Below are 22,149 nucleotides of genomic sequence, written 5' to 3'. Positions count from 1 at the left end.
GTATCTGGCGGCCTCCCCTGATGGTATGTAGAATAAAGAGAGTTACACGCAAGTGCATGACCCTAATATTGACTGTCTGGCTGTCGTTCTACGGAACCCCCTGCCCTGCTGTATGACAATCGGCCCTCCTTGTAACTTGGGAACTTGATGGGCCCTCGTGGCGGGGGAGTTGATGCAAGACTGCCGCTTGAGTCGCCATGGCCACGCCTCCGGGCGGGGCTACTCCAGGGTGAAACTGCATCATGCAGCGCTGCAATAGCTGCGCTGGGTGCTGCGCTTCCGGACTCACCAGGACAGCCCTCCCTGGGTGCAGCCTGGGATCCGCGGTGCGCTTTGATCGCTGTGGGGGTGCTGCATGCATCTGCGCTCTCCGCATCCATGCCGCTTGCCCTGCTTTTCCTGAGCTTCTCTGCTTCCAGCAGGGCCGTTGATTTGACAAGCGACTCGGCAAAGCCACTTGCATTCCTCTTCTGGTGGTCGTCTGGCAGGGGTGGATAGAACAGGGTCGCCAGGGAACCCCCTTCCGACGAAGCACTCCTCTGCCTGGCAGTCGACGGTTCATCTGCGCTGCTCTCTGGCGGCGTGTGCTCTTCAGTGGCGTCTCCCTGCACAAGGCAATGTAAATTAAATACGGGCAAGAATTTGGTTGCTAATTGTCCAAGATGGTGCAGGACCTACCTGCAAGGACTCAGCGCTCCACAAAACATGATCCTGCACCACAGCTGTGCTGGCAAGAAGCCTCGAGGTAAGACGCTGTATTGAAGAGTTGGCCCACTGGAAGATGCTCTGCAAGCCCATTTCTGGATCGCTGCCGGCGGCCTGCAAACAGAAAAGATCACAAGGTGCCATGGTAGCGCTGGTACAGTCAGCAGCCAAGAAATATGGCAGTGTGTTTGAGAATGCTTGCAGGGTTACCGTGACAGGTGCTGAGTGCTGGGATTCAGGTGGAGCAACATCGCTTGATGCAACATTGCAGTCCACCATGATGTTAAAGAAGGACGCTGGAGATGCCTGCACATCAAAAGCCAGCAGCTGCTATGATTAGCTAAAATTTTGTGCAAGTAAAGCCACAAGCAATGCATATGATAAATTAAGAAAGATGCCATATGGTCGGGCAAAACATTTTTTAGTCCTGCTAGCAGCTGCTTTAGTTCCTTGTCAATATTGTATGTGTCTGACCATCCCAGAGCTGCAACTTACCTTCTTCACATCATCTGATTCTTTGCTGTCAGACACAGCAGACTTCTCGCTGGCAACCTCGTTCTGGCCTTCAGCAGCTGCTGGTACAGGTGTGCGCGGACAGTGCTTGAGAATCCAGGGATGATCCAGAAGATCTGCCGCCGTGGGTCTTTTGCGAGCAGACTGCAGCCGCAAACGAGAAAATCGAGCATGCACCCTCAGTGTGGCTTCCACACACCTACTCGCCTACTTGCTGCATATGGTCTTAGCTATTTCTCACACAAAACTTTGCATTTCTCTTTTACTGCAACATCCAAGGCCATGTCCCTCCTTCGATGCATCCGTCATCACCTTTGTCAGTGCGGCACTGATGAACGTGCGTGATTCCTCTGATATCCAGGCAGGGTAATTGGGCCGGCGGTACATTATTTGCTCGTAGGTGTCTGTGCGGGTCTCTCTCTCAAACGGTGGATGCCCAACAACCAGCTCATATCCCAGAATTCCGATCGCCCAGGCATCCACACTGCGGTGCACCGCTGGACCTGAGGTTGGGCAAGTGGGAACAATGGAGGAACAGAGGCAAATATCTTTTCAGTTGGTCTCACAGGTGTGGTTGCCATTTGTTCACCTGGATGTGTAGCCCAGCAAGGCTTTCTCCTTGTTCTCTTGTGGGTAGCTCTTTTCAGGGCACATGACAACCTGTCCAGCATGCCACTGTGAGTTGATCTGGCCTAGCTGATAGCACCGAAAGACATAGATGTTGAGAATTTGATGAAAAGAATCAAGAGATGCAGAGCAGAAATCCATGGACAGGGCAACATAGGCACACCTCAGGGGCCATGTAATCCAGTGTCCCTGCTCGCGTCACTGGGCGCTCTTCTGTTGAATCAATGGACAGACCAAAATCTGCCAATTTTACACTACCAAAGCCCGGCCCAGCCAGCAGTATGTTCTCAGGCTTGCAGTCCCTCCACAAGAACCCCTATGTTACACAAGATTAAGCCCTGTTCACTGGCAAATCAATCCAAGTCCCACCACTGTCAGCTCTTCAGCTATGAAAATGAAATTTGGATGTGGTAGACAAACACACCTTGAGGTGGAGGTATGCAAGAGCAGACAGGCATGGTCGGATGACATCTCTGGCCACTGTCTCTTCGCTCAAGTGACCACCGTGGCGTTTCAGCTCCTCGTACAGATCACCCCCTGCACATGCACAGCCTGATCTGCGCCAACAACGCCATTGGCATGCTCAAGGCAGCAGCTACACTGCTACATCACACATGCTATTTCGTATCACAGGTTCGAGGTGTTGACTTGCCATCTGCATACTGCAGCGCAAGGTACACATGGTCACTGTCTTCGAAGGCTGCATAGAGCTGTACAATGTTCTCATGCTGCAGCTGGCTGTGTATCCTGATCTCCCGCTGTACCTGTGAGAACAAAGAGGATTAACAGACTTTAATGGATGTGTACTGAGGGACAATGCAGAACTCATCGAGCGGTCCAGATAGCCCACATACCTGATACCAGTTTAGAGCTGAAAGCCTGAGCTTTCTGTAGAGCTTCAAGGCAACCGGCAGACCTGACAACCTGCATGTTGCTCTGTAGAGAAGGGATGCCTTCCCTTTGTACAGCTGTTTGTGCAGCTCAAAGTCTTCCAAACGCCATGTCCCCGCGCGCGACATGGCTGGGGGACAGCTTTCAGTGACGTGCACGGTCCTGGGCTCAATATTTCCCTCGTATAGCACTATGGGAGTCCCGCCCATTTGCATTGAGCTGTCTGACAAGCTTCAGCGTTGGAGAGACTCCCTGCGCAAGACAATCTTGTTCTATATATTGGCCCAACCCCCTCTGGGGCTGCAAGAAAAAAGCGCTACAAATGGGAGCATCATTTGAAGTATTTCCTTCGATGCCCATGCTGATGTGGCCACCAACGAGACTGCAAAACACTGCCTCTAGAGATACTGGCTAGTTACTGGCGAGTCTCTTACTCACCTGGATTCTTAATATATAATTTGGTGTTGTACCTATAGGGAACCTGTGACGCTCTCGCAGTGATATTTTGCTTGCTTCGGGAGGGTTTCCAATAGTAAAGTTGAACCCGGGACACGCTCAGCTATACAGTCCATTCCGATATAGCAGGGCACTCGCCAGCCCCCTAGCTGGCCAAAGACTGTCTGACGTATCTTCTTCAAGGATCGGAGATGGTTGTCTGCGAGAAAGAGCTCCACGGAAGTAAGCTTGCAAAGTACAGTCTCTGATAATTGCTGGACTTAGCCTGCTCTATTGAGTGTTCTAGGTGACCCCAGAAACTGGAATTGCATCAGACTCTCAATGTAAGAAATCGACAAGTACCCAGTAACCAGAAAAAATCTAAAGCTCAAGTTGGGTTAATGTGTGTAGAGGGATACCAGTGAGCGTGAGAAGGCACTGGCATGTCAAAAACGGAAACTCGTAGCAACAGAGCACACCGACTCCAGTACATCCAGACAGCTGCAGTATACCCGCTGGTTTTATTCTAGATGACCGAACTTCACTGAGGAAGCCTTCCTTCTCCAGGGATCGAGGACCGAGGAAATCTCCGGAATGCCTAGTACAAGTCTTGGCACACGTGTGCACCGGCGTTCCTGGAAACCTTTCCCTGAGATTTAACCATAATGGATACTGCTTTCTTTTTCTAAATTGCAGGGGATGCATACCAGGATAGGGAACCCATGGCCACGATGAACAAGCAAAGCAGGGGAGCTCAAACTGAGCGCTCTGGCTCATCCTTGCAGCTCCATGATCTCCACATTAATGTTTTATCGCATCATGCCCGGCGCGCGAGCGCTGGCTACAACATGCACTCCTAGACCGGGCCATATGGGCATCAATGATGATCATGTTGATCGGCAGATGCAGTTGCTTGATTGCAATTGCAAGCATGCATCGATGTTTTATATATAGTGTTACTGTATGAATATATCAAGGTCATGACGACATCCACTGTACTCCAACCAGTGTACCTGCAGCTGCAAGCCAGCAAGCAAGAGCTACAGTAAAAGCAGACCTACAGTTACATCAACAACAAACACGGTGGAGTGGCCAGCTGGCCAACTGCGGTGACTGTTTTGGCAGGGCTTTCCACTTACTCTGGCATTCGCTCTGCTTCAGTGTCTGCATCCCTCCTTCTCTAAGATAGCAAAGTACAAAGTAAATTGCTGGCATTTGCAGTTGCAGTATTTGACAGAGTACTAAAGCTAAGGTTGTTTCCTAGATTGAGGCCAGGGCCGGCAAGGGCACTCCCTGTCTCTCCTCCCTCAATGCATTCAAGACCATAATTGTATCCCTGGTCTGAAGGAAATTTTAACAAGCAGATGCAGCCAAGTTGAATTCTTGCCATTGGGTTGTCAGAAATTGTGCCTCGCGCTGTGAAGATTGACTCTGATGGATGGCCCATCTTGCACAAACAGAAGAGTGTCTTGCTTCGTTGATCCTCGACGCATCCTCGGGCCGTAATGCGTCCTGCGGCAAAGACAGGTCAGCCTTGGCCAGTGTCACACAGCAATATATAAATGAGAGGCTCAAAACAGTCTCCATGCTCAGCAGGTATTAAAAGTGCTGGATCAGCATGCCTACCTTTGCCAGCCAACTTTGTGCACGTCTGTCTAGTCTGCATCGCTTCTTGCTGGGCGACCTGGGATAAATTCGGCAACGTCAGTGGTGAATACTAAGGATCAGGCCCATGGTCCGATAAAGCAGCATCTACGAATTATGAGATATGCTTGCATCAGAGAACATCTGGCACGATTAGGGTCAAACGCTTGACTGGAGGCACATTGCCTGGGTGGGTGGAATCACCTTGATCTCTTATGAGGTCTTCCCTGGGTCCCCTGCGCCTCCTGAGCACCGTGGCATCCTGCAGGACGATGTTGCGCTTGGCCTCGTTCATGTTGGTCACGAGGAAGGGCTGCAGCATCCCGACCTTGCTCGCTGTCAGGAAGGACATCTGGCTGAATGGGCAGAATGTCACAATGCCTGCCACGCCCACGCTGTAGCCCCCATTGACAGCGTTGAGCACGCGGCCCATGACCGGCTGATTTGTGTGCATCGCTTCCTTCACCATCTCCCAGACTCCAGCCACCTTGTCCTTCTCAATGGGCCGCTCTACTGCAAGCTGCATGTCCCCATAGGGCGTCTCCAGCTCCTCAATGATGAACTGCAGCACGTCTCCCAGTCTGAAGTCGTCTGGAGAGGTGCGCAGCCCTCCGTCGCTGCTGGACACCAGCTGGGACAGGTGCAGCTCCTTCTTAGCGTACTTCACGTGCTTGTTGAATCCTGTGTCCAGGTAGACAAATCGCCTGTCTGTCTTGAACACCCGCGCCCCAATGACCTGCCCCTTGAGGTGCTTCAGGCTGCTGTTGTGTCTGCGGTACAGCTGCAGGAAGGTCTCCTCCGCCTCACTACCCGGGCCAGGCCCTGCTGCTTCACTGGCGTCGCTGCCTGACTGTTGATGGGCATTTCTCCTCAACAAGCATCGTTCCAGATCTGAGAAGGCTGAGCCCACAATGGCTGGAGTGAGATCGGCATGCGCGGCGCATACGCTGAGGCATCTTGCAGCGGATCTGAGCATTTTGTCTGATCGAGCGTCGGGTGAACAGTGTGCCTGTTGAACACTAGGGCACTTGCATTATATGGCCTGCCGTCTGCTCATCAACAAGAGACTACTGCTGACCTGCAATTGCATAGACGCCGAGATCTGAACGTTTTCTCCTGACAAGAGACTTTGCAGCAACAGAGAACAAGTCGCCTCAACAAATTACTCGAAGATGAGTAACTGCACCCAGCTGAATGCACGTGCTGTGTTTCTCATGAGGCTTCCATTCAACACCCAGGCCTCTTTATCTCTGAAACCGTTATGAAGTGGTGCGTGAGCTGATCCTTGACGCTGCATTGTCTATGCTCTTGCCAGAACTATGCCACCTTCGAGATCAACAGCTTGATTGGAATATTGCATCGGTTTATTTGGGTCACCTGACGTCTGGCCACTATAAATCAATAGTTTTCAAGCACCGACAAACAAAATCAGTGGCTTGAAATCAATGGCCAGCTCGCTGGGGTATCGGGGAGCTGAACAATGCAAGCCAGTTGCAACCTGCTCTCAGACACTTACAGCCCGCAATGTCTTCCGACCAAAACACATCGGAAATCTGTGTCATATCCCAGATAGACGCGGATCGTGCTACTGGCGGGAGCAACAGACCATGTCCGCTGCTCCAGATCGAAGGCGAGTCACAACTGATGGTGACGTTGACAAGAGGAAGCAATCCTGATGACAATGTTGAGACATTATGACTCCTTTCATGCGCAGGTCACGTACTAGATGCCCAGCTGTTGGCTTGGCAGAACCTGCATCAAGAGGTGATGGATCACTGAAAAAAAAAAACTTGGCAAGGGATACCATCCAGTCTATGATGGGTGGTGCCAGAAGATCGAATCACATTTTTGATGGTCCAATGCTAGACTGTACTGTGAGAACGGTTGAAGTTTGCTTGCAGGCTCTCTTGATCTCATGCAAGTTCAGTTCAGGGAGGTGGACACTTTCAGCCTATGGGTACGCTCGTGGCCCCACAGTGTGCGTCTGCTTTCAGTAACAACTTGCCGGCGATACACGCAAGGAATGCTTTACTCGCAAAGTCTTGACCAGACAAAATTTTGAGACAGGGACCAGTTTTGCTCCGCTCCTTGCTTCACCAGTCACCTGAGCCGTTTTGAGTCTGAGCCAGGTATGGTTTGAGCTTCACCAAAGCCCCTCAGAGGAAGACCTGGAGCTTTTGGATGCCGTCCTGTCGTCATGGTTCATGATTGGCCGACTGGGAGGTTACAACACCATGAACCTGCAGGTCTGCAAGCCTTGCAGAATGCAGGACACTCTGATTTTTGCTTGTTTGCCTCAAGACGTTATAGGCAGCCTCACGCACATTTTCATCCTGTATGATCATGTGGGCGCAGGCCATGTATGCAGGAAATGAAACAGTCAGCTTCATGAATTATGATCACGAGCACAGCGACTCAGCTTTCCAGGCCACATTCCATGATATGGGCTCACTTGAGCACAAAGGCAAGTGGTGCCGCTGCTGGTAAGGACGCCTCTTACCTCTTGGACAGAAGTGTGCAGGAAACTTATTTCTCCACCTTTTTTCACTTCATGCAAATATCGATGTGACTGGACTGTGGTGTGAAGGTTCAACCTCGGCACAGCAGACGAATTAGCTCTAGATGTGCTGATAAATGCGCTCATAAACTTCAGTCGTGAGTACGTTCCATCCTTGATTGATTATCAGACTCATGCTGGCACTGTTTTCAATTTCATTCCATGACAAAGACAATGAGCTGCCTGTCATGATGGCAGCGTTGGCAGGGTGACAGCCTGTGTGTCAAGAAGCACTTTCAGACCTCCTGTGCTTGAGCAGGAATGTTGGCATAACGCATTGCTTCATTGGCGGAGTTAACAAAGAATGGCCTGTTCCCACCATGCAGGTAAGCGTTGTTTGAAAAATTGCCTGAGCCAAAGAGCTGACTTGTGCAGATGTGTCATCCTGCTTTCAATGCGCGTCTGCAGCCATGGACCTTTGTGGTTGATACTATCTTGACAAATTTGCCACGTTTGCAGGTGGATTCATAAGCCAAGAGTATACCTGCATTACAACAATGAACATATCGTGTAATCGAGTCCCCATGTGGCGCACCAAGAACAACAGGCCTCATGGTAGACTTTCCCTCTTACAAGGACCCATTTGGTGACCCCTTTATTGCTTGCAAGCAATTCATTAGTTTCAAGTGGCCTATGGGCAGTCCCATAGGGCACCTAAGTTGAGATGCCAAACACATATTTTTGCATTTGAGGCAAGTTGCATTTGAGGCAACGTTGGACGAGGTGCCAATGGAATCAGGCACTGACTGTGTCCAGCTAGATTGCTGTACTCATTTATGCTCATTGCGGCCGTGAGCGCTACATGCACCTCGCAAGTTCTTAAGATCATAATGCAGGACGATTGAAAATGCGTCCAATAGTTACAAGTGTCGACATATTCAACCGTGTTGCTAGGATCGTCGTGACACATACGCACAGAAATGGGTATCCTTCTGCTGGATGATTCATTTTTGTACAACAGTACCACTGGAGTCACCCCACTCACCCAGGCTCAGCCAGTTGTGAGGGGAAACGAGGCTCAAGAATCTTGAGTCAAGATAGAATGTTGCCAGGATCGTCTCTCACAGCCCCTAATCACTCTATCTCGCATGCCTTTCAAGGGACTCTCAGAATCCTTTGAAAGCTCACTGATGTATGTATGCTATTTCAAGCAATGTCCAAGCACGGGGTGTTAGGTTTGTGCCACTGTGCACTCCTTTCCCTCACCCCACATCTATTGAGAGTTTTCCCAAGGGATTTAAAGGGCTCTTGCTAGTAATTGGGGGCTGTCAGAGCCACGAGAGTCAGAGCACATGACAGGGCTCCAGAACTTCCTCGGCAGACAACGGGCCCCAGCCCGCAAGGGAGCTTCCCAGATATTCCAGAAGAGCAGGCAGCAGAGGGGCAGGAGCCCTCAGCAAATCTGCCGCCTACCGGCCAGTGTGACCAGCTCGATGCAAGGCTATTGGACCGTCTAGTCCTTTGCGGGCCCTCAATGCCCATGCGCTCCGCACTCAGGGGGATCCCCCGGCTGAAGCCTCTCCGGTCACAGCCGAACCAGTGGGGAGACGAAGGGGTGTCTGATAGTTGCCCTTGGGCCAGCTTCAAGAAATGGATGTTGCACTACGGGATCCAGCAATGCTGGCCGAGCAGGTTGATGTCGTAGATGCAGGTCACCAGAGGCTTGATGGGTCACTTCGGGCAGGGCAGGAACATCCGCAGATGCCTGGTGTTAAGGCCACTGGGTCACCCGGCGCGGCAGACAGCCGGCTGCAGCTCTGCTTCGACACTGCAGTTTGAGGCCTAGCTTTGGTACTGTGGGCCGCCCTTACCGCCCCTCTTCAGTGGTAGCGGGTCCGAACGTTTTAAAAATCCTTACGCATGTGTACTAGAAAGTGTGCGACTAGCATACATATTGTAAGAAGGTTCATCCTTACAAGGCGGGGTGCTACTCGCTGTGGGCCGCCTGCAGAGTGCTGGCGGGGCTCCGGCGGGTGGTATCGTCCAGCAGTCTCGCTGGTGATACTCCTTCCTCATATTCATTCCTGCTTGACACTCGTGCGACTGTTACGGTAGAGACTACTGTTTTGCCCCAGGAAGAATTCATGTGTGAGGGAGCGTGTGTGTGTGTGGATGGGCAGGGGTGGTGCGGGCCGAAGAAGTACGGCTTGAGTGCTGCGGCCGGGGGCGGCGGAGCTTTCTCCTCCTGCTCCTGTGGCTTCTGGCGTTTCCCGGTGCGCGGGTGCCAGGGCCTTGTGAAATCCCAGTATCGCACCAACGCGGCATGCAGGGCCTCGAGGAGGGTCGGGAGGCGATCGCGGATCGTGCTGTGCTGGTGCTCCGGGTCACGCAACATGTCGTTAAGGTGGCTGATCCTGACAATGCCCAGCCGGGCCCAGTCCTCCCAGGCGAGGGGTTGTCTACCAGCATCTGTGAGCAGCCTGTTGCAGAATAGGGGCTCACTGAGGACCGCGTTGTAGCTGAGCGAGTCTGGTTGATTCTAACGGCGATGAGGCCACAGCTTCTGGTAAGGGTCCCCGAGGCCTGCAGCCGCTCTGCTGGAAAATTGGAGACAAGCAGGAATCTGCCCAGCTGCCAGATATGTTGGTGGCGCGCTGAGAGCGAGGCGGGGTCCTGAGCTGCCAGCCAGGCTGTTCTCTTGTGCCTTCTTCTTCGGAAGGCCTTCCAGGCCAGCTACTCTGGCTCCAGCAGCCTGCCCAGCACCTTGGGTTGGAGTGCCACGATCTAAATTCGGCTGTCCACAAGCGTTATGCCGCCCTTCTTTGCCGAGCGAAAGCAGGTCTGCTTGCCCGGGAAGTGTGCTGTTGCGCTGCCTGTTCGCCGCGCCGAAGGTGTGGATGGCTCTACAGAGCCGCTCCGGTGGCCCTGGCACGAGGGTGGCATGGTAGGTGACGTACCCCCAACTCAGCAGGCTGAGGCGGAAGCCTGACAAGACGATTCGCGCCGCCACCATCGTGACGATGGCTGTGTGAAGGGCTGCGACCGCAGCGGCCGCAGCGGCTGGCTGTGTGGACAGAGAAATGCCCAGGTGCTTGACGCTGCCTCCCGGCGTTGCGAAGGTGACTCCGATTACCGGATCTGGCCCGGTCAAGTGGCTGTGGCTGCCCAGGCCCAGCAACCTGGCACCCGTGTCTGCGCAGTGCAGGACCACGCTGGAGTCCAGCTCCTCGCATGCACGATGGTTTCGTCGGCATGGTGCATGACAGGTGCTCGCTGCCCGAAAGGACACCTTATGGGCTGGAAAGCCTGCTGCGGCGCGAGGAGCCCGGCATGCCCGGCACTCGGTTGCGCCGCAAGCACGAAAAGGAGCGGCGACAGCGGACGGCCTTGGAAGACGCCAGGGTCCACTGGGAAGGCCTGAGGGTACCAGGTGACGGGGTGCATGGCAGCTGTCGTGCCAGAGTGCAACGTCACCTCAGCGGTGTTGCGTTGCCGGCGGGCTGGAGTGCGCCTCTGGGGATGAGGTTACCCTCTGGTGCTTGGGACATGTCCATCGCTAGGAGCCTTTCTGTTGCCTTTCTGTGATATGCCTTCATGCTTGCGCTTCTCTTAAGTATCGCATTATCCTCCTGCGGGAGTGCTCTGCGTGCCCCAACTCTGACAGGTTTCCCCAAATATCCTATTGCATGCGTGCTGGGAAGCGTGCGACTGGCACCTGTGTAATAGCGGGGGCTTCCCCTTTAAAAAAAAAAAAAAAAAAAAAAAGAGGTGCACAGAGCACTACGCGCCAGGCCCGAAGCCAAGTGCTGCACCGCTCGACCCAGGCCCTGTCGAAACAGTGGAAGGCCGTCAGGAACACCAGGACGCCTGGCTGCTGGGTGACTGTCGAGTAGCTGATCTCCTCAAGATGGGCCAGTATGTTGTCCCTAATCCAGTGCTTGTGAGTTGTCTCATGTGCACCACCATGAGCGGGTGTCTAGGATTTTGAACACTCATGCCTCCTGCCTATCCCCACCTGTGCACTCGGTGGGTGTGCTGCTCTCGACTTCTTATCGTGACCTACCTTCATAGCCAGTCAGCCGGATCGGCGTGTTGATGCATCATTATGTTTCACAATCCCAGCAGTTTAAATCCTAAATCCTAAAGCTCCACTGGACCAGATGCGCACAGCCACCTTCCTCACTCTACACTAGCGACTAACACTTTTCCACTATCCCCACGGTTACTCGCTGCGGGACACATATTATGGGATTCGATGTTGTTCTCCTGAATTCTTGAAACAGTTGTGCCTGTACTTTATGCATTTCAGCCACCAAACCATTCCACATACTGACAACCAGTGGTAGCTAAACAGGGTTCAGGGGCAGGAGGGAAGTGTCACACGGGAGGAAGAGTGCGGGGAGGAAATAGGGGCAGGGGAAGAGGTCACACGAGCCTCTTTTGTAGGCTTCCCGAGGGGTTTTCAAGGCCTTTAGTAGGGAGCTGCCACAGCTCTTGAACAAGGCCCCAAGACCTCCTCGGCGGACGGTGGACGCCCTAAAGAGCTAATCAGCAGGAGCAATCAGCACAGGGGAGCACAAGGTAGTAGAGAGGAGCACAGCAGCAGCAGCAGCAGTTGCCCAGCAACTTGGGTCCCCCACCTGGCCAGCCTGATCAGCACGATGCAGACTATCAAGTCATGGCAGTTGGAGCCTCAGAGAGCCCTGGATGCCCATGCGTTGAGCACTCCCCGGCCAAGGCTTCTCCGGCCGCGGCCAGACCGGTGGGGGGACAGCGAGCCACTCCTACTGGCTGCCTTGGGCCAGCTTGAGCTGCAGGAGGAGGTTCCTTATGGCAGCCCGGAGCGCATGCAGCTGGAGCTAAAGGTCACCAGAGGAGTAATCGCTCACTTCGCGCCGCATGTCGGGGGAGTCAAGCAGCGAGGATCGCCCGGCGCAGCTGACAGCTGCGTGGAGCTCTGGTTTGACACGGTCCCGGCAGCAGCTGCGGCGCGGCATGCGGCAGCGGAGGACCAGCTTGTCCGGCTGCGTGCAGTGCCGGGCAGCGGAGACGTAGCGGTGCCGGTGCAACTCACTGCTGGGCGGTTCCACTGCCAGCACACCTGCATCATCATCCACGGGCTGCCGTACGAGTACTGCAGAACGGGTCTCACTCAGACCCTTCTGGACTGTACTGGCTGCCCCAGGGACACATACGTTGTTCGCGGCGAATTCCTCGGCGACCTGCCAGGACCGTTGGCAGTGGGCACCCATGGCGTCGGCAACGGGAATGCGTGCCTTGCATACATCCAGACGCCGGATGAGGACCGGCACTTGGGCCGCTTACCAAAGCGGTTCTTCATCGACGGTGACACCCGGATCAATATCACGCGGCCGGGGCAGCTGCGGCAGCCCAGCCAGCCATCCTCCTTCCAGTCTCAGCGCTCAGCTCCGGAGCCGTCGCGCCGCTCAGGGCCTCGACCGATCCGTCAGCGGCAGCGCGCTGCGCAGGCCCACACGCGCACCGCAGCCGCGGCGCAGCCGATACAGCCAGCACCCAGTGCCCAGTTGCAGCAGCTGGAGGCCCGCGTACAAGCCAGCCGCGCGCCTGGTGGCGACCGCTCTGGCCTGGGTGCGTCTGGCTCCATCAGTGTAGCGCGATTAGGCCCGCGATTTCGCCCCGCTGGAGACACGCAGCCGCTTACTCCGATGGACTGCACCCCTCCGCGAAGTGCACAGGTCTTCCCTGCTGCTAGACAGGCACTGAGAGACATGGAGGAAGACACGCCGCCGCCGCCACCGTCGCCGGTACCGATGGAGTGGGAGACACAGGCATACTCGGTGCCGCAGCGAGAGTTGCGACGCAGGATATCGCGCGTGCGCGATACAGGTGCAGCCACCCCCATGGATTGGGATCTGCCTCATACCGAGGATCCACCCCAGACGGCTCACCGCCGCCCTCCGCACCTGGACCTCAGCGGCGTCCCGGATGAGCGTATCGAGGAGTGCCTGGAGTGGCTAGCAGGGCATACACACTTCTCCCCTGCAGACAGCGCGGCAGCGATTCGCCGGCTGCACAGCGATGCACCACTCGCGCTCGTGTCGGGAGGGGATGCACCAGCAGATAGGGAGCTGCGGCACCAGCTCCTCTGCGATGCTCTGCGTCGCATCCATGGAGCAGACAGCTTGCCGGACGACTCCTACGGCTTGCCGGCTCTGACACCGGAGGACCTAGCGCAGCCGGCAGAGGTCCCAGCAGCACCCATTGCACGTCAGCAGGGGAGGCCCACCGTCCCGCCGGGCTTTGAGTCGCGAGCAGCCGCAGCGCGCGCAGCGCAGCGTGCGGCGCAGGTCGCACTAGCGGGGCTGCCGGCTCCGTGGCGCTCAGCGCGTACGCGGCATCAGCCTACAGAGTGGTGGCTACAGCAGCAGGGGCAACAGCAGGAGCGGCAGCGGGTAGAGCACAGGATTTCCAGGAGCATTCGCAGTGGGGGCCCGCCGGCACGGCGGCCCTCGCAGCCATGACTCGCTCTCGATCGCCCTCCCTGCGCCTTCTCAGCCTCAACGTCAACGGCCTCAGGGACAGAGACAAGAGGCGCTGCCTCTTCAACCTTCTGGAGCGCGACAGGTGGGACATAATCCTCCTTCAGGAGACCCACCACAGCTCTACAGAGGAGGGGACAGCATGGGCGCAGGAGGGGCCTGCCGGGCTTCGCTGCAATTGGAGCGGGCCCGCGTTTTGGTGCCACTTCACCTCCCAGTCACGCGGCGTAGCGGTCTTACTAAGACCCACAGCCTCCACAGCAGCCATCACGGTGCGTCACTGCAGCACCACCGGACGCACCCTACTAGTGGATTTCACTTTTTGTGGCCAGCCCTACACGGTAGCTTCCGTGTACGCGCCTGCGGCCGCAGCGGAGCGACAGCAGTATTACACACAGGAGCTGCTGCCCAGCCTGCCAGCAGCACGTTGCCTTCTGGTGGGAGGGGACTTCAACTGCATTGCAGGCCAGCAGGACATGGCCGCCGGGCAGCCCGGTCAGCGGACGCAGGGATATTGGACCGGCCTGCGGCTCGTGGAGACTGAGCATCAGCTCTACGATGTCTGGCGTGACCTCAACCCCAGCAGTCGTGCCTTCACCCACGTTGCCACCACAGGTCAGTCAGCTGCCCGGCTCGACCGCTGGCTGGTCTCGGAGACGCTGCGGGCGCGGGTCAGCCGGGAGCCGCGAGCGATCGGGCAGGTTCTTGGTTATCCAGGAGACCACCTGGGGGTCAGCCTGAGCCTTACAGCTCCAGCCAGCACACTGTATGGCTCTGCAGCCTGGAGGCTGCCCCTTCATCTTCTGGACGATGAGCCATTCTGCGATCGCGTTACGGCAGCGATTCCGGAATATCTTGCCGCGCACCCGCTCGGAGAGGGCGTCACGCAGGGCAGCAGGTGGGTGGAGTTGAAGAGGCAGGTCAAGGATATGGCCATGCAGCGTTCTTGGGCTCTCGCAGCGGAGCGCCGGGCCTCTCAGCGGGCTCTGGAGTCTGACAGCCGCGCAGCGCTTGCGGCGTTCACCCGGCGGCCCGCACCAGACACCCTTCTGGCATGGCAGGATGCCCACCACCTTCTGCAGGGCCTCAATGTGGAGGCAGCTAAGGGGGCAGCACTCCAGGCTGGGATCGTATGGCAGTTCTACGGTGAGCAGTCCACCTTCTGGTTCCACCACCTGGCCCGGGAGCGGCAGGGCCGCACAGAGTTGATGGCCCTCAGGACAGGTCCAGCCCCTGACAGCCCACGGGTTGTCCTGGATCACCCAGCCGGCAGGGATCGGGGCGGCGCGGTGCTGCGGGAGTACTACAGCGGCGACGAAGCGGCAGGCCTCTTCGCGGCGCAGCCGGTGTCGCTGGCAGCCCAGGATGAGCTGCTGCAGGCAGTGGACAAGCGTTTGTCCCCCCAGGCAGCTGCAGCGGCAGAAGGAGAGCGCGGTGACGGCAGCGTGTCGGTCGCAGAGCTGGAGACTGCCCTCCGGAGCCTGCCGCGCGGCAGGGCACCGGGCTTGGATGGCCTGCCATATGAGTTCTACCTGCGCTTCTGGCCTGTGGCAGGGCTGGAGCTGGCAGGGATGCTGCAGGAAGCTTTCGGCGGCGGCAGGGAAGCGGCGCTGCCGCCACCGCTGACGCAGGGGCGTATCACTCTCTTGTACAAGGGGAAGGGGGCAGACAGGGAGTCTCCAGCCAGCTACAGGCCCATCACGTTGCTCAACACCGACTACAAGCTCGCGGCGCGGGCGATCGCCAGCCGGATCGGGCCGCTGCTGAATCAGGTGGTGGATGCCACACAGACAGGCTTCCTGCCTAAGCGCTGGGCGGGGGACAACGTGCTGGCACACCTGGAGGAGATCAGCTACCTGGAGGACACACACCAGCCAGGCGTGCAGGTCTTCTTGGACTTCGAGAAGGCCTTCGATCGCCTTGACAGGGCCTGGATTGAGCGGTGCATGGATGCGGTGGGCTTCGGGCCCGGTGTGCAGCGGTGGGTGCACATTCTGCACTCCGGCACGACCGCGCGAGTGGCCTTCAACGGCTGGCACACCGATGCCTTCCCGGTGGCCTCCGGCGTCTTCCAGGGAAGCCCCCTCTCGCCGCTGCTGTTTGTGCTTGCCGCGCAGCCGATGGCCGCGCATGCCAGGATGCTTGCAGGCCAGCTAGCTTTCCAGCCCATCAGACTGCCTTCAGGGGAGCCAGCACCAGTCATGCACCAGCATGCGGACGACACCAGCGTGCACGCGCGGACTCCCCGGGATGCTCAGATCGTGCTGGGGGCCAGCGTGGGCCTCCACTGCGCAGCCACAGGAGCCAGGCTGCAGCGCAGCAAGAGCCAGGCCATAGGGCTTGGCAGCCTCAGCCATCTCGCCGGGCCTGATCCAGTCACAGGAGTCACCTTCGCGGCTTCGGGCGACGGCGTCAAGCACCTGGGCATTCCCTTGTCCACTCAGGCAGCTGCAGCTGCCACAGCCCTATACACAGCCATCATTGAGAAGGTGGAGGCCCGCATCGCCCGCTGGTCCGGCTTCAGACTCAGCCTGCTGGGCCGAGCGTACGTCGCAAAACAGGTGCTGGCCTCCATGGTCACCTACCATGCCACCTTCATACCGGTGCCACAGGACTTGCTACAGAGGCTCTGCAGAGCCATCCACACTTTTGTCGCGGCGAACCGGCCGGTGACCCCTGGCGCAGCGGCGGCGCTGTTCCCAGGCAAGGAGGTCTGCTTCCGCGCGCCCGCACACGGCGGCATCGCGCTGGTGGACATCAGGGCCCAGATCCTGGCTCTCCAGGCCAAGGTGGTGGGCAGGCTGTTGGAGCCGGAGCAGCTGGCCTGGAAGGCCTACTTCGACCACTGGCTGTACAGGAGCACAGCCTGGCTGGCAGCGCAGGAACCCGGCACGGTGTCAGCGCGGCGGCAGCACATCTGGCAGCTGGGAAGATTCCTGCTCTTCTCCACCTTTGCAGCGAAGCATGTGGAGGCCCCGCAGCGCGTCCGGCAGTACCTGCATGCCTACCAGCAGCTGCGGCCCCATCACCTGCAGAAGCCGGAAGCGATCGGCTACGACGCAGTCATGGGTGAGCCACTGTTCTTCAACAGGCAGCTCACAGATGCAGTCAGGCAGCCCTTTGCCTGGGAGGACTGGGCCAGGCTTGGCCTGGTCAGGATCAGCCACCTGCGCGATGTCGTGCGCGGCCCGGAGCATCCGGATCGGGTGGTGCGAGAGCGCGTGCCCATCCTCCTGGCTGCCTTGCCAGCAGCCTGGAGAGCGCTCATTCAGGTGCAGCCACCGGCCGCTATGTGGTGCGCATTGCCGGACCCGTCGGATCGCCGAGTCTGGTCTCGCACAGCCGAAGGTAGCACCTACCTTCTCAGCCACACAGTAAGCAGCACAGGAGCCCTTGTGCCAGTGGAAGGAGGCGTTGCATCCATGCACGCATTCCTTCCTCCGGCCGCGCAGCCTGCATTGGTTCAGCACTGGGACATCACCAGGCCCTGGCATCCACGCAGCGGCACACGTCAGCAGCGCCAGCACGCGGAGCAGCTGCACCCAGAGCAGCACCTGCAGGTGGAGCAGCAGACAGGGGAGCAGCAGCCAAGGGAGCAGCTGGAGTGGGAGCAGCAGCTGCCAGAGCCACCGCCACCACCGCCGCCCACACTATACTTCTTTGGCCTCTGGGGATCCCAGGTACAGGACCCTCAGGCTTGGGGGCTCGGCACGCGGCCGGCACATGAGTTTGTAGTGAGGGAGGCCACCGCGCGGCGACAGGTGCTTCACAGGATCAGCAAGGGGGAGGCCAGCCCGGCGGGCCCGCTGCGACCAGCCATCTGGGCTGATACCACAGATGATCAGCGCAGCGGCCTTCGGGCGCTCGAGGCGCGATGGGAGGCCAGGGCTGCAGCTGCTGGTACCGCGTCGCAGGTCTTAGGCAAGAGGCCTCGAGGGCAGCCTGATCCCTCCTCCTGGGCGATCTGGATGGCTGCGCCGCAGCCACGTCCGGTTCCGCTGCGGGACCGCGGCGGGCCTGCGGGCGCGCCAGCGGGCCCTTCACCAGTGCCACAGGGAGCAGATGTCACTGTTGATCCTGCTGCTGCTGTCACAGCAGACCCATCAGCACCTTGGGCTCATGTGTGGCAAGTGGTGCACGCTTCCCATCTGGACCGGCGGCAGCGCGTGACAGCGTGGAGGCTGCTGCATGGCCAGCTCTTCGTCGGCGGCTTCTCGCGTCACGTCCACCGCGCCGATCCCGCCGGTCACGTTTGCCCGCATCCGAGCTGTGCAGGTCAGCTGGCCACACTCACCCATGTCTTCATCATCTGCCCTCTCGCCGCCGGGGTGTGGGACTGGTTCGCAGCGACATGGGCCGCGGTGACCGGAGACGACGCGCCACCGCGCAGCGCCTACCTTCTTCTCGCCGATGACACCAGGATCTGGGGACCGCCGCGGCAGCTCAGGCAGCTCTGGGATCGCCTGCGGCTCGCTACGATCTGTCAGCTGTGGGCAGCATATCAGCGCGGCCGCCACCAGCCAGATACGGCGGCGATCACCCCCGGAGCGGTTGCGGCTCGCATCCTGTCTTCCTGCAAGAAGGCCCTGCTTGCCGATTGGCGGCTCGCGACCGTCAACGTCCGGCAGACAGCAGGTGTGCTCAGCGACTGGCTTCGCGGACGCGACCCGATGATCACCAGGGAGCAGTTCGCGGCGCGATGGTGCCACCGCGCGGTCCTCTGCGCGCTGGAGGAGCTGCCGGGCGCGCAACCTGTCATCCACTGGAGTGCCCAGCATCCCGTGCCGCTTCCAGCGTGACGCTTCCGATCCACCATTCACTGTACCCAGCCGGCCACGGCTATAACTTGGCTATCTGTATGACCATGCTCTCATTTGGCCTTCTGCCATGACACCCGCTCGTGTCGATTCTTGTGTTGAACTCACACCCTCTCTTAGGGGGGCCTTTGCGATAGGTGCTCTGGGCACCTGGGCGCTAAGAGCCTTCGTCATACCATAGTCAGGCACGGATAACTCACCTTTCACCAGTCCCGATCCCACCCCGGCAAAGCCCGGCCTGTCGTTCCTTGTCTGAGACCCCTTTTTGCCTTAGAGCCCTGGGACCACAGATTGCCTACCAGACGCTTTGCGCCTCTCCTACTTCTAACCTTTGCCAGCGCGGAATGGGGCTCCGAGTCACGTGCTTCCACTGGTCGAGGGACCTGTCGAGCTCGGCCCAACACGGCCCCGGGGGTGCCTCCTTCACCCCTGGGGCACTGGCCTCGCCATCCAGTGCCGGTGGCCTCGCCCACCACCGGACGTGTTTGCGCGGCTCACCCCTTGGGTATCCCTCGGCCAGACGGATCCATCGTGCGCCCCGCTACCTGTGGAGTACCGTGCCGGAGAGCTGGAGCGTTGGCGCGAGCTTACAGAAGACCACCCTGCCCAGGGCTTTAGGCTATCAATAGTTTTCCAGTGATCCTCCGATGTTTCTGTCTCACCAGCAGCCCCAACAATCCCCGTGGCTAACCCGAACTGCGCCAGCATGCCCGCCCTACCTTCCAACCTTCATGTCATCCGTGGCCTTTTGCCTTAGTGTCTGTCCTCCTCACCATTCACAGTAGTTCATTGAAGGCTATCTCAAGGGTTTAGGGTTTCCAACCCCAGTATCCACCCTTGAACCTGAGCGGGTGTCTAGGACCTTGGACATGATGCCTCCTGTCTATCCCCGCCTCCGATGTGGTGGGTGTGTGTATCTGGTCGAGTTCTCGCCAGCCTACCTGTTTTTCGCCTCATTTGCGGCTTCATATCTCCCATATGCCACCGTTTGCTTGTGCCCCACCTTGCTGGCAGATTGAGGCATAGTTTAGGGTCACATTGCCAGCCCCGAGCGGCACCTAGTGGTAATGGGTCCGAACGCGATCCTGTTCCATCCCTGTCGGCCAACCGTATAAACGTGCCTTTCATGTCTGTTCCACCACTGGTTGCCCGCACATCCATAATTGCCTGCCAGTGATTGATGATTGCCTGCTTTGCTGTGACCCCTGCCTCCAGCTGCAAGCCCTAGTCTTGCCCCGTGGGTCCTCCAACGTCACCTCAGCGGTGTTGCGTTGCCGGCGGGCTGGAGTGCGCCTCTGGGGATGAGGTTACCCTCTGGTGCTTGGGACATGTCCATCGCTAGGCGCCTTTCTGTTGCCTTTCTGTGGTATGCCTTCATGCTTGCGCTTCTCTTCGGTATCGCCTTATCCTCCTGCGGGAGTGCTCTGCGTGCCCCAACTCTCACAGGTTTCCCCAAATATCCTATTGCATGCGTGCTGGGAAGCGTGCGATTGGCACCTATGTAATAGCGGGGGCTCCCCCTTAAAAAAAAAAAAAAAAAAAAAAAGAGAAGCGCAAGCATGAAGGCATACCACAGAAAGGCAACAGAAAGGCTCCTAGCGATGGACATGTCCCAAGCACCAGAGGGTAACCTCATCCCCAGAGGCGCACTCCAGCCCGCCGGCAACGCAACACCGCTGAGGTGACGTTGGAGGACCCACGGGGCAAGCCTAGGGCTTGCAGCTGGAGGCAGGGGTCACAGCAAAGCAGGCAATCATCAATCACTGGCAGGCAATTATGGATGTGCGGGCAACCAGTGGTGGAACAGACATGAAAGGCACGTTTATACGGTTGGCCGACAGGGATGGAACAGGATCGCGTTCGGACCCATTACCACTAGGTGCCGCTCGGGGCTGGCAATGTGACCCTAAACTATGCCTCAATCTGCCAGCAAGGTGGGGCACAAGCAAACGGTGGCATATGGGAGATATGAAGCCGCAAATGAGGCGAAAAACAGGTAGGCTGGCGAGAACTCGACCAGATACACACACCCACCACATTGGAGGCGGGGATAGGCAGGAGGCATCATGTCCAAGGTCCTAGACACCCGCTCAGGTTCAAGGGTGGATACTGGGGTTGGAAACCCTAAACCCTTCAGATAGCCTTCAATGAACTACTGTGAATGGTGAGGAGGACAGACACTAAGGCAGAAGGCCACGGATGACAGGCCAAGGGGATTGTTGGGGCTGCTGGTGAGACAGAAACATCGGAGGATCACTGGAAAACTATTGATAGCCTAAAGCCCTGGGCAGGGTGGTCTTTTTTTTTTTTTTTTTTTTTTAAGGGGGAGCCCCCGCTATTACATAGGTGCCAATCGCACGCTTCCCAGCACGCATGCAATAGGATATTTGGGGAAACCTGTGAGAGTTGGGGCACGCAGAGCACTCCCGCAGGAGGATAAGGCGATACCGAAGAGAAGCGCAAGCATGAAGGCATACCACAGAAAGGCAACAGAAAGGCGCCTAGCGATGGACATGTCCCAAGCACCAGAGGGTAACCTCATCCCCAGAGGCGCACTCCAGCCCGCCGGCAACGCAACACCGCTGAGGTGACGTTGGAGGACCCACGGGGCAAGCCTAGGGCTTGCAGCTGGAGGCAGGGGTCACAGCAAAGCAGGCAATCATCAATCACTGGTAGGCAGTTATGGATGTGCGGGCAACCAGTGGTGGAACAGACATGAAAGGCACGTTTATATGGTTGGCCGACAGGGATAGAACAGGATCGCGTTCGGACCCATTACCACTAGGGGCCGCTCGGGGCTGGCAATGTGACCCTAAACTATGCCTCAATCTGCCAGCAAGGTGGGGCACAAGCAAACGGTGGCATATGGGAGATATGAAGCCGCAAATGAGGCGAAAAACAGGTAGGCTGGCGAGAACTCGACCAGATACACACACCCACCACATCGGAGGCGGGGATAGACAGGAGGCATCATGTCCAAGGTCCTAGACACCCGCTCAGGTTCAAGGGTGGATACTGGGGTTGGAAACCCTAAACCCTTGAGATAGCCTTCAATGAACTACTGTGAATGGTGAGGAGGACAGACACTAAGGCAAAAGGCCACGGATGACATGAAGGTTGGAAGGTAGGGCGGGCATGCTGGCGCAGTTCGGGTTAGCCACGGGGATTGTTGGGGCTGCTGGTGAGACAGAAACATCGGAGGATCACTGGAAAACTATTGATAGCCTAAAGCCCTGGGCAGGGTGGTCTTCTGTAAGCTCGCGCCAACGCTCCAGCTCTCCAGCACGGTACTCCACAGGTAGCGGGGCGCACGATGGATCCGTCTGGCCGAGGGATACCCAAGGGGTGAGCCGCGCAAACACGTCCGGTGGTGGGCGAGGCCACCGGCACTGGATGGCGAGGCCAGTGCCCCAGGGGTGAAGGAGGCACCCCCGGGGCCGTGTTGGGCCGAGCTCGACAGGTCCCTCGACCAGTGGAAGCACGTGACTCGGAGCCCCAT

General features: G+C 57.7%; 5 protein-coding genes across 5 annotated transcripts; 1 reads left to right on the top strand and 4 right to left on the bottom strand.

The window, feature by feature from the left end:
• Window positions 1–1,158: 1,158 nt before the first annotated feature.
• COCSUDRAFT_11573 (kinase-like protein) lies at window positions 1,159–2,945 on the bottom strand (the record flags this gene model as incomplete). Its single annotated transcript, XM_005651912.1, has 6 exons — window positions 1,159–1,362; window positions 1,531–1,721; window positions 1,999–2,161; window positions 2,270–2,402; window positions 2,509–2,609; window positions 2,700–2,945. The coding sequence occupies 6 exons, from the start codon at window positions 2,943–2,945 to the stop codon at window positions 1,159–1,161; spliced, it is 1,038 nt and encodes a 345-aa protein (XP_005651969.1).
• Window positions 2,946–4,219: 1,274 nt separating this feature from the next.
• COCSUDRAFT_26724 (hypothetical protein) lies at window positions 4,220–5,791 on the bottom strand (the record flags this gene model as incomplete). The annotated part of the gene is made up of 3 exons (XM_005651911.1): window positions 4,220–4,683; window positions 4,798–4,855; window positions 5,020–5,791. 2 exons carry the CDS (start codon window positions 5,789–5,791, stop codon window positions 4,827–4,829), a joined length of 801 nt encoding a protein of 266 aa, XP_005651968.1. The 3' UTR covers window positions 4,220–4,683; window positions 4,798–4,826.
• Window positions 5,792–6,730: 939 nt separating this feature from the next.
• COCSUDRAFT_11745 (hypothetical protein) lies at window positions 6,731–7,713 on the top strand (the record flags this gene model as incomplete). Its single annotated transcript, XM_005651910.1, has 5 exons — window positions 6,731–6,772; window positions 6,945–7,061; window positions 7,171–7,298; window positions 7,403–7,474; window positions 7,632–7,713. 5 exons carry the CDS (start codon window positions 6,731–6,733, stop codon window positions 7,711–7,713), a joined length of 441 nt encoding a protein of 146 aa, XP_005651967.1.
• A 1,586-nt stretch (window positions 7,714–9,299) lies between these two features.
• On the bottom strand, window positions 9,300–10,756 carry COCSUDRAFT_55431 (hypothetical protein; the record flags this gene model as incomplete). The annotated part of the gene is made up of 3 exons (XM_005651909.1): window positions 9,300–9,792; window positions 9,871–10,491; window positions 10,602–10,756. 3 exons carry the CDS (start codon window positions 10,754–10,756, stop codon window positions 9,300–9,302), a joined length of 1,269 nt encoding a protein of 422 aa, XP_005651966.1.
• An 8,189-nt stretch (window positions 10,757–18,945) lies between these two features.
• COCSUDRAFT_55429 (hypothetical protein) lies at window positions 18,946–22,149 on the bottom strand (the record flags this gene model as incomplete). The annotated part of the gene is made up of 2 exons (XM_005651908.1): window positions 18,946–19,161; window positions 21,919–22,149. The coding sequence occupies 2 exons, from the start codon at window positions 22,147–22,149 to the stop codon at window positions 18,946–18,948; spliced, it is 447 nt and encodes a 148-aa protein (XP_005651965.1).

The sequence above is a fragment of the Coccomyxa subellipsoidea genome, assembly GCF_000258705.1.
Source record: "Coccomyxa subellipsoidea C-169, whole genome shotgun sequence".
Taxonomy (NCBI): Eukaryota; Viridiplantae; Chlorophyta; class Trebouxiophyceae; family Coccomyxaceae; genus Coccomyxa; species Coccomyxa subellipsoidea.
The sequence above is the reverse complement of the archived record's forward strand: the minus strand, read 5'-3'. Positions and strand labels throughout refer to the sequence as shown.